Source organism: Drosophila grimshawi, unplaced genomic scaffold (genome assembly GCF_018153295.1).
Source record: "Drosophila grimshawi isolate 15287-2541.00 unplaced genomic scaffold, ASM1815329v1 contig_848, whole genome shotgun sequence".
Lineage (NCBI taxonomy): Eukaryota > Metazoa > Arthropoda > Insecta > Diptera > Drosophilidae > Drosophila > Drosophila grimshawi.
The window spans coordinates 5648418-5659777 of NW_025063692.1; the positions used below are offsets into that span (position 1 = coordinate 5648418).

The window sequence follows — 11360 nt, forward strand, 5'->3', positions numbered from 1 at the left end:
CATAACAATTAAAAAGTAAACGCTTAGCAATATAATTAAATAATTTAATAAAATCATTAACAGAAAATACATATGCACCTATGTACGTTTGTTGCTTTCATTATGTATATATAGGAGGCGGAGGCGTGGGCAAAATGCCTAAACGGTTAACTACACTACTTTTTTACTCATAGATTTGTGTGTACATCATCTGTACATGTGTACATATGTTTATATGTGCATTTGGATGTTGTTGTCTTGTGCCTATGCTTTTCGTGTTTCTCGTTGTTGTTGTTGTTGTTGCTTTGGGCAATTCTATTTGCGATTTTCTTATGTAACACTGTTCAATGAACCCAAAGCTTCTGTCTTATACACATATGTATTTATTTAACTATGGGATTGCCCGCGCATAATCAGATCATAATGTGAATCGAATGGACAAAAAATCAACAACAAAAAAACCGTTGTTATTGCTATTTCCGTTTTGATACGTTTTTTGCATGTCGTTTTGGTGTCTCTATTTTGTTTTGTTTAGTAATTGCTTGCGAATTCTCGTGTGTGTGTGTGTTTATATGTGCATGTGTTTGTTTGTATGTGTGTGCGTGTGTGTGGTCCGCCTTCTATCGACTGAGATTGTTAATGTAGAGCGCATGGAGCTCGGTGCGCGGAGTATTTTCGAACAGGGCGGCACGATTCTGGCCCTCGCCCTTCTTCACCCAATGACCGTAGACGCGGAAGGCGCAGCCATCGATAACCTGTAAGCGATCGATAAGCGGATAAGTTTGGATAAATACCAATTTTGCATTTGCAGTGTTGCATTTTTTTTTTTTGCAGAACTCACCTTGCGCAGCACCTTGACGCGATAAGGATCGCGTATTGCCTCCTCGATCTGCAGCGGCTCGGCGGTGTAGCGCAGGCGCCGTATCCGGATAACAGCTCGTATCACTAATATGGCAAATTGGAACTTTTTGCGAGCATTGAAGCGACTTTGTTTCCGCAGCTAAACATATAAAAAAAAAGAAAAGAAAAAGAAACACACACACAAATGCCAAAGGGGGCAAATTAGTCAAACAAAATCACTTGAAAATTATCTAAGATTTTTTTTATTTTCTGTAAGTTTTAGTCCATATGCCATGGGTTAATATGGTTAAAATGGTTCTTCAAAATATAGCAGCACTTCGATACAATTATGTTTGTATATGTATGTATGTGTGTGTCGGGTTAAACACTTTACATTTCACATTTGACGGACGCATCGAAGAAAAGTGCAACTCAACTGGCGCTACAAACAAGACAATGAGTGTGTGTGTGTGAGTTCGTGTGTGCGTTTGTGTATGTAAGAGGGGCTTGGATTAGTTAGACGAGGCTGTTATTTGCATGCTGTTAATGCACATTTAACATTCCTCTCTCATGACAGAGAGAAAGAGAGAGAGAGGGCAACAATTGACCAACTATCTGCATCTGTGTGGGAATGTGAGAGCGTATGTAGGTATTTCTGGGTGTGTTTGTGTGAAGCTAAGAACAAAATATTAGGATATAAAAATCAAAAGCGTGTGTAGTAAGTAGGCAATGTAAATGTTAAGTCAAAACTGTAAATAAGTATTGGTATTGGGCTAGTAGTAAGCGGACAATTGAGTTATTGAGAGCGTGTGCGGAACGCACTCAAGGACAAAAAACACACATGTCTGTATGTATATATGTATATAAAATTAGATAAAGAAATGCTTAACTATGGCTTAAATGTATATATGTAATACTGGTAAGGTAAATGTAAAATGTAAATGCAACAAAATGTTTGCTTTTTTCGCAGTTTTACTTTGGTTTACTCACAAGGGAGTCTCCACAACACCGACTTATAGACACACATCTTATAAGGGCGTTGAGACTCTGACAATATAGAGAACATGATACACAAAACAAAACGTGTATATTAATTCATACAGAGGAGAAATTAAAAACAGAACAAAAAACATCGTCAGTGAAATATTGGTAAGCGTAATTTTCTTAATTTTTCTTATTTTTTTGATTTCAATCTTTCATTTTGGTTTTTAATCATATTATATTTTTGTAGATAGGTTTGTGGAATACGTGGAATATGCTCAGAAATGCACTAAATTCCAACAAATAACAATCATGCAAATACATAACATATAAATACATATACGACACAGAGAGAGAGAGAGCTAGATGGAGAGACAGAGACAGAGGACGAGCGGAAACTACAAAAGCAATAATGAGTGAATTAGTTACAAATAAGTAATAATAATACTACTTGAAGTTGAATACCACACACACAAATTGAACGTCGAAAGCGTTGTTTATTTTGTTCACTGCATACATTTGTAAAAATCCAGATATACCAAAGATAAATATTTAATGTATTTATATATACTACATACTATAAAGGTGCATATAATACAAACAGTTCGTTTATTATTTCAAATACGACTAGAAACAGCTAAAAAATATAATTAATAAATAAGTGTAACAATAATCAAATTTTTTATATTCATTTTTTTTTTCAATCCAATGTATCCATGTGCCAGGGTAGCAATAAATACATATGTATATAACCACCAATTCAGGAATGTACGATATATTGAAAGAGTAAGAGAGAAAAGGCGAGAGATCGAGAGAGAAAGAAAGAGAGAGAGAGGTTGATTCATTGAACCCTGGCTACATGGATACAACATTTACGGTGCTTGAGATTGAATGGAATGAGTGGTATTGAAATGTGAAAAGTGAGGTGAGTATCTTTTTGAGTGTTTTTTTTTTTTGTTACGCCGCTTCCACTGATAAATGAGTGAGTGAGTGAGTGTGTGTGTGATTGATGGCTGCATCTCAGATGAGCACGACGATGACGATGATGCTAGGAATATGAACATGAATGTGAATATGAATATGCACTAGATCCAAATAACTAAGAAGCACTAAGAAAAGAATATGGTGTACAAACTAAATAGATACGTGAACATAAAAGAAAACAAAGGAAAAACCTGCCTGCTCTGATGAATTTAATAAATGTTTTGTATTTGCATTTGCCGCACTCTCATAATTATCAAGCTGCTGCTGCTGCTGCTGCTGCCGTTCTTGTTGTTTTTGCTGCTTCTGTTGTTGTTGCTGCTGCTGCTGCTGTTGCTGCTGTTGTTGCTGCTGCTGATAGTAAACTGTTGCCGTTAGCGTCATGGAGGAGGTGGAGTTGGGCGATGTTATTGCTGTTGTTGTCTCCAATTTTGGTTGTTGTTGTTGTTGTTGTTGCTGCTGCTGTTGCTGCTGCTGCTTCGGTTTGTCAGCGTCTGGCGTAAGGTGGCTGCTGCTGCTGCTGCTAGCGGCGACGTCGCGCAGTCGATTCGATGAATACGAACTTTGAGGCGCTCTGCAGTATATATAGGATGAGGAGGAGCCGCTGTTGCTGCCAGCGTTGCCACTGTTCAGCTGATCATAGCGAAAGGCGGGCTGCGGGAGACGGGAGCGTGCACCACCCATATTGATACCGCTACCGCTACCGATAGTTGGATGATAATTGAGGTATGTTCTTGTGTTTTCGCTCATTAGAACCTAATTTGTGTTTAAATTACGGATACACGTTTCGAGTGATTTGAGAGAGATTTTGTTTTTGTTTTTTGGCAGAGAATGCAGGCAGCGGATTTTGTGGATGGTTTGGGGTAGTTTGGAGATAGGGAAAACGCAAAGAAAATAATGAAGAATCAAAATTGTAAATATATATGTGTAAGGGTTAAATCAAATGAACAAGTCGTCCACACACAATAAACATATATGTATATATAAATCATAGAAAACCATAAGTAAATACCTAATATCGTTTAAAACCTAGCTCAACTTAAAATACAATTCTTAACTCATAGCGCGCCTAAAGTATGCATACATACATATACATATATATATATATATATATATATATATATATATATATATATATATATATATATATATATATATATGTATGTATGTATGTATCTCTCATTTTATATGCACCTTTTTCTTTGTTGTTGTTGTTTTTGTTGTTGCTCGCTAATCGTAGCAGCAGACGCACACATGCACAGTATAAGAGCACATATGCATAGACATATGTGTATGTGTATGTGTATGTAGACAGTAGGTGTAATATGTAATTGCTTATGCTAGACAGAGATGGCATGCTTCGAGCGGCTGCTGCTGCTACAGTTAATGTTATCGTTATGGGCAGATACATTGTATGTAAATCTAGAATCGCAACGGGACAACGAAAACAAATATGCAGATAGACAAGCAAAGATTTATATGATTGTTGTTGTAATCGTTGTTGTTGTATAAACAGCATTAATTTGGATTAAAAATGAGGCAATCAAATAATAATCAATCAGATAAATTAGAAAATGCATAAAATGTAATTTGTAAATGGCACAAAAATGCTGGAATGCAACGCGAGCTAAATAACGATAACGAGCACGAACGATAACGATAACGATAACTATACGTCGATTATACAACACACACAAACAAGAAGACACATAGCGTTAACATTGAGATCGCATCGGATCTGAACACAATGCCATGTATATATAGATATATATATATATATATAGTAAAGGTATATATATATATATATATATATATAGTATGTATGTAGGATAACACAAAATGCAACAAATGTGATATATTTGATGTTTCTTTTCTTTTATTATTATTAATAGTAGTTTGCTGTTGCTGATACACAATAATAATAATTGAAGTAGTAATAGTGGTGGTAGTGGTGGTAGTAGTAGTAGTAGTAGTAATTGTAATTGTAATAGTAGTATTTGTTGTTCTTGGGGGTTAGTCCAGAAATAATTCGTTACCAGTGCGATTTCAGTGATGCGACTCATTCTTCTGGACTTGGTCGACAGGCTGCGCTTGAGGCCATCAATGTTTTGCTCGAACAACTTTATTATTGTTGTTGTTATTGTGATTTGTATTATTAATTATTAATAATATTTGTAAAGAGTTTGAAACATTTCGTTTTCGTTTTCGTTTTCGGATTTGGAATCGAATTCGTATTCGTGTGTTTCGATATGGTAAAAATAAACGGATTTTTTTTTTGTTTTTTTTCAATAAATTTTGTATATGTAAGAAAAAGAGAAAAATGTACGTATATAATAGTATTTAAATAATAAAGAAAAAAAAAACCAGAAAAAAAAAACAACTAGTGTTAAGTATGCTTAACTAAATGCAAATCATAGGAAATAGAAACAGGTTTATTTATATATTAAGTGGCTACTGAAAAAAGCTCCTGGAACTACAGTGATCACTCAGAAATTGTAACCTCTCACGAATTATTACTCATTAAATTAATCAAAATACTATAGAAATACAAATAATAACTATTTTTTCCAAATATCTTTTTGATATTTTTAATTGGTTTTTTCCAATATATACTTTTAAATTTTGTAAAGAATCGATTCATTTGCCGAGTGTTCACTGTAGCTGAACTATGGGGGTTACCAGAGTTCAACTGGCAAACACTTAAGGGCGTATTTAAAATAGGTATTTAAATAGTGTAGCATATAAAATAAAGCTGTTAATTGTGGCTTGTAAAAATATGTGAGTCACAATTGTGTGTTTGTGTGTGTGAGAGAGAGTGTGGGGGGTGGGTCTAGTGGTATTTGCGTGTAGCTCCGGTTAAATGGATATGGAGCCTAGACGCGGAACTAGGTAATTATTACTACAGTTTTAGATAATTGATTCATAGATAATCTACAAGTTGAGCTTGAACGAAATATGGAGACTTTCCTGGAGCGGGTATAACTCTAAGAATAATCTATAATAGTGCTGGGCGTGTGAGGATCATAAGAATATATATATATATAAATATAAATATAAATGTAAATATAAAGCACAGCTTGGTGGTGGTGGTTGTAATGTACAAGGTGTTTGTTTTTAGTGGGTGGGTGCGCTAGCAAGACCTGAGACTCCACACTAAACTTGAAATTGTAACTCTAACTGGACTCTAAACGCTACGACTAGAATATAACTGTATATCTGAATATATATATATAGATATATGTATATAGTAAGTATTGCTTGGTGGGTTTCCGGTCGGGTCACTTACCATTTGATTGAAGAATGGATGTCTTAATACTTCCTTGACAGTGATACGTTGCGCAGGATCAACGACTAGACATTTGCGTATCAGATCTTTGGGATCCTCTGCAAAAAAGGAAACCAAAAACAATTAGTGGATGTGGTTGGGGTATATATTGATGTGTGGACTCACCTGAAATATCGGCCCACTCGGGCGATGTGAAACTGTACTTGCCCTCCATGATATTGCGCAGCATGACCATCTGTTTGCGATGCCAAAAGGGCGGACAGCCAACGAGCAGCGTGAACATGATGACGCCGCAGGCCCAGCTGAGTACCGAGAGATTCCAACATAAAACGATACAAATATTAATAAAATAATATATATTTTGGTTGGCAGGGGGAAGTGGGAGGGGGGAGGGAGGGAGTATTATGCCTACATGTCCACTTCCTGCGAGTAGCCCGGCGAGCCCTCGAACATGTTGCACTTGAGCGTCTCCGGCGCCAAATAGCCCGGCGTGCCGCATAAATCTGTGTATGGAGAGAAACAGATGCTGATTAAATATATATATAAATTGTTTGAATTTATAGAGATCTCACAGAGAGTGATCTATCCTCGAGTTACAATTGTATTCCCAACAAGTCTATCCGCCATATAAAACAGTTAATAGATGTGCAATACAGAAACTCGAATATTCAATTATGAGCATATAGTTTCCAATAGTAAAGTGCAACATTTAATACCCTAAACGTTGCTAGTAAGTGGTTCATTAGCATGTCGGCGTCATATCTAACAAACAAGAGTTGATTAAGCTGATAATCAAATTTGGAATGTGAACATATATAGACCATATATACATCGTCTACTATACTCAATCAAAACATTGGAATTTTCTTCAATTTACATCTAATTAAGTATATATGCAAACATAAACATAAGCATAACATAAACCGATTGCTATGAGACAATAATTTTCCATTTGTTAATTTTTTTTTGATAATCTTGCCGAAAACGTTAACGTTTTGTTAACCAATAAGTATTTCCATAAGGAACACGCCTACTGGTTGTGGGATACTAGAGTATCAACTTGTCGAGAGGCTATTATGATTTTGTCAGACAATTAAAGATATCATAAAAATATATATATTCCTAATCAACATCTTTGTCCTTCTGCCGGAAACTAGTCTCTTAGTTTTAAAGATTTCTTGATGAAACTTCTTACTGCAGATCAGATTCCTATATCATACATCGGACGCAATGCGAGTTGCTATGTCGGAGTTGCTATGTTAACATTTGGACAACAAACAATAAACATCAGTCTGTTATATCATGCAGATATATAGTAATATTATAGTAAAATTGAGATAACAATTTGACTCCTATCAACAAGGGTTTCTTATCTTTGGCGAAGCCTTTCGCCCTTGCTTATTTATAATAATAAAATCTACTTTTATTAGACTACAGCTAGCCGTGTTGTTGGTGGTTCACCTGTAAGTTTCTCGCCGTCGTGCAGCTGCCTGGCGAAACCAAAGTCTGTGATCTTCACATTGTGATTCTCGTCGAGGAGTATGTTCTCTGGCTTCAGATCGCGATGAACGATGCACTTGGCGTGTATATACTCGACACCCTCGAAGATCTGTCGCATTATGGTGCGCGTCTTCTTCTCGGATAGCGTTACCACCGATGTCAGATAGTCGAAGAGTTCGCCCTTCGGGCACAGCTCGAATACGAGAAATACAAATGCATCCGATTCAAACACATCCTGCAAATCAACTGAAAACAAAAATGGAAAATACCAATGTAGAACATGATATGGAGATGGATATATAAAAAGGATACTCACTTATGTAGGGATGACCCATCACTTGGCGTAAAATTGAGATTTCCTGTCTGGTTGCCTCCAGCATATGATATGGATTCGTTTCGCCCGCCTCCGTTGTGGCGCCCAAATCAATGATTTTCGCAGCAAACTCCTTGCCCGTCTCCTTCTCAATGCAGCGCCGCACCGTCGAGCTGATGCCCCTATAAAATACAATCAGGAATAATCAAGGACTTACAATTGAAAGTGAATTTCATTTTATTGGATTTTTCCATTCACTGATTTTCCTTAAATCAATCGAAGTTGAAAATTCAAGGCTATTATAATATATAATGTCTGTTCTCGTTTAGCATATATAAATTAAGAATTTATATATGATTGTCCCGTCTCTAATCAGGTTTTAGTATGAATATTATTATGTTGTTGAACACTGTTTTGGCGCATGTTTGTTTTGGGGTAAACTAGAGATTTGATTTATCTCTCATTCCGATAAGATCTCGAGAAATGCGCATTTGCAGCTTACAGCTTTACGAGACAGTAATATCTGTTGTAATCTGATATGACATACCTATATAGATATATATCACCCGTCTCGCTCTCTCTCTCTCTCTCTCTCTCTCTTTTTCTCTGTATTACTCTAGTTAAAGTTCAATTGAAGGTTAATCAAGACTTTCGCCAGACTCAAAACTTATCCTAGTGGAGAGAGTACTATATATATATATATATTTGATGCCATGCTTTCTCTGTGGAGTCTCTTGAATCCAGTGGGGGGTTGAGTTCTACGCGACATTTCACACGTACGTACATTGGGAATTGAAGAACCCACTGTGTACTTTGAGTCATAGCCCAACAATTTGGCAATCCACAATGCACAAAATAATGAAATAAACAAAAGTTTAAAATTCTGCAAACGCGGCAGAACATGGCACCCCAAGTTTCAATGAGGCTTCAACAATGACACATAAATAGTGCACAATAAATAAATATGCATAATCTGTTCAGGCCGAACCAGCAAATGCCCTTTCTATCCATATCCTTGCGCATCCAAACGAAGGACCCGCCCCATCCACTGACTAACCTCAATTTATCTCACAATAATTGGCACAAATTTCAAGCACCTGTCTGACGAAATGACGTATTTTCGATATACTTTCATTATCCTGTTCGTGGAGCCACTTATGGTTTATTGTATATAAATATATATATGTATATATATATATATTTTTCTTCCGCATACCGCATTCCTATACATGAAGTATAGAGAAACCCGAACCATCAATGCATTTGCATTTGGTTTCCAGTTACAGAACTCTCAATTTAAGTTCTTTGAATAATGCTCCATTTGATATATTATCAAAAATATATATGTATATATCTATATATATATTTATACGTATTTAACTAATTTGGGATATTTGCTTACCTGCCCAAGATTTCTTTGGGTTCATATTTGGCATAGAAGCCCTTGGCCGCATCCTTATCGGGCAGCAGATCATCCTCCTCGTCCTTGGCCATTATATCTAGTGAAATTTTGGCGGCGTTCTCAGGCGTCGCTTAACAGTTTCCTCTTCCTCTTCTCTTCTGGCTCTGCTCGCTGCAGGTTATCCCTTTTTTGCAAGTTTGTTGCTGCTGTTGTCTGGTGTTTTTAAATGTAATCCAAATCCAAAGATTCCAATAAGAGACGACAGTTGAAGAAGAAGGAGAAGATGAAGACGACGACGACGAATATAATGCTGCTAACCCCCCCACCGTACTTTCTCTCTCGCTCGCTCTTTGGCGTATTGCTATTTTTATATATACAACAAAAAAAAGTGAAAAAATCAAACACGAAAACGACGCGACGCGATGCGATGCGATCAGTGCACGAATTGAATCTGTTCCGTTATGTGCCGACGACTCGCGACTGCGGTTGAGTTTTTCTTTGATTTTAATTACCAACAAATCGTTGACGTTGACGTCGACGTCGCTGCTGTTTGCTGATGTTGGGCCGGTGTTTTGCAGCACTCGCTGCTGCTCACTTTGTATAAGAAGAAGCGGATGAAGCAAATGTTGTTGTTGCTGTTGCTTCTGGTGTAGAAGTCAAATGTGGGCTGGTGCTGGTGTCGTTGCTGCTGTTGCTCTCTCATTCCCTCACAGCTGATGTGTTAGGGGCTCGCGGCTGATTTAATTAATAACGAATGCCAACTACAACAAATCGATTTAAAACAGAATAGAACGAAAAAAAAATATGAAAAAAAATCAAATCAAATGAAATAGAATTAGCATTCGGTTTCTATTTAGTACTTATGAATGATTACACAACGCGTGCTGGCCCAATTAATAATAAATGGCGACAAATGCGTTCCTAATCACACTCTTCCCCCTAATCCCTTCTCCCTCTCTCACTCTCTATCTATCTCTACTATCAATATATCCGTTGCTCTCTTTAGTTTTTGTTTTGATCAGTTTTTAATGCACATTCACTCGCACTGGATCGTCGCCGATGTCGCTGCTGCTGATTTGCTTGCGTGTTATTTTCTTCCTTTTTCTTTTCTTTCCTTTTTTTATTTTCTATTTTCTTGTTGAATTCACCTGTCGCAAGTGAGTTTAAGTCTCGTGCTTGTTGCTGCTGATTGTCATTTGAATTTCTTGGTTGCAGATGCAGTTGCGATTGCAGATTCAGTCTTTGTGTTCTGTTCTCCTTTTCTAGCACACAATACAATAGAATAGAATAGAGCACAGCACAGCACAGACGAACAGACAGACAGACCGACGCACTGTCTCCGCCTCTAGCGGGTACATTTCAATGTCAACTAAGGTTAAAAGTAATACAGCTGGCCAATAGAGTTTGCGCTGCACATACACCTGACGTACAGACAACTACTGCTTGGGGTGCGATACGTTTCGGGCATAACTTGCTAGTTGAATTTTGACAAAATGAAATAGGCAACAGCATAGGCTGTATTTTGGAACACAATCACAATACTACCGAGACATCTACAAGTACCACGAATAACGCAGCTATCGATATCGAGTGCACATGCACCGATGCCGATAAATCCACGAAGAGCAAACCTCAAATGCTATCGGATAAATTCCTATCGCTATCGCACAGCGACAGCTGGTATGCAACAAACATTTGCAAACGATATGGCAACACCACACAACACAGCGCTGCCACTGTTTAAAGAAATAAACGATTTGAAATTTGTATTTTTCGCAACTCGCTTTTGCTTCACGTTTTTATGTTTTTTTGTTTTTGACATGCATGTATTTTATATATATATTGTTTTTTTTTTTTTGTTTAATGGAATACAATTGTAAAAAATATTGAATAGACGCTAATGTATGAATGTATGTAATAATTATGAGGCAAATGTTTACAATTTTGTGTTGATTTTCTTTTTGAATGGAGGATATACTTCTTTTTTTTTTTGTGGTATAAGAAAGGGGTTTCTCTTCTTAATGCTTAGGGTTAATTAATACTACACAACGTGGCTTATGCTTGTTGTTAATTACTAG

General features: G+C 36.7%; 1 protein-coding gene and 1 long non-coding RNA gene across 5 annotated transcripts; one reads left to right on the forward strand and one right to left on the reverse strand.

Moving 5' to 3' along the window:
- Positions 1-30: 30 nt before the first annotated feature.
- On the reverse strand, positions 31-10875 carry LOC6566254 (phosphorylase b kinase gamma catalytic chain, skeletal muscle/heart isoform). 4 transcript variants are annotated; one of them, XM_032738784.1, is made up of 10 exons: positions 10828-10875; positions 9283-10043; positions 7884-8062; positions 7529-7813; positions 6480-6570; positions 6233-6369; positions 6068-6165; positions 4818-4901; positions 821-979; positions 31-734 (listed from the first exon to the last, which is right to left on the reverse strand). In XM_032738784.1, the coding sequence occupies exons 2-10, from the start codon at positions 9372-9374 to the stop codon at positions 600-602; spliced, it is 1260 nt and encodes a 419-aa protein (XP_032594675.1). In that variant the 5' UTR covers positions 9375-10043; positions 10828-10875; the 3' UTR covers positions 31-599. The 4 variants fall into 4 exon arrangements, with proteins under 4 accessions (XP_032594675.1, XP_043071967.1, XP_032594676.1 ...); XM_043216032.1 differs by lacking the exon at positions 4818-4901 and adding an exon at positions 2980-3537 and having other exon boundaries at positions 10713-10871; XM_032738785.1 differs by lacking the exon at positions 10828-10875 and having other exon boundaries at positions 9283-9643; positions 9795-10043.
- LOC116805631 lies at positions 1179-2417 on the forward strand. Its single transcript, XR_004365307.2, has 3 exons — positions 1179-1666; positions 1790-1968; positions 2051-2417. It is a non-coding gene; the product is annotated as an uncharacterized LOC116805631 (long non-coding RNA).
- Positions 10876-11360: the final 485 nt, after the last annotated feature.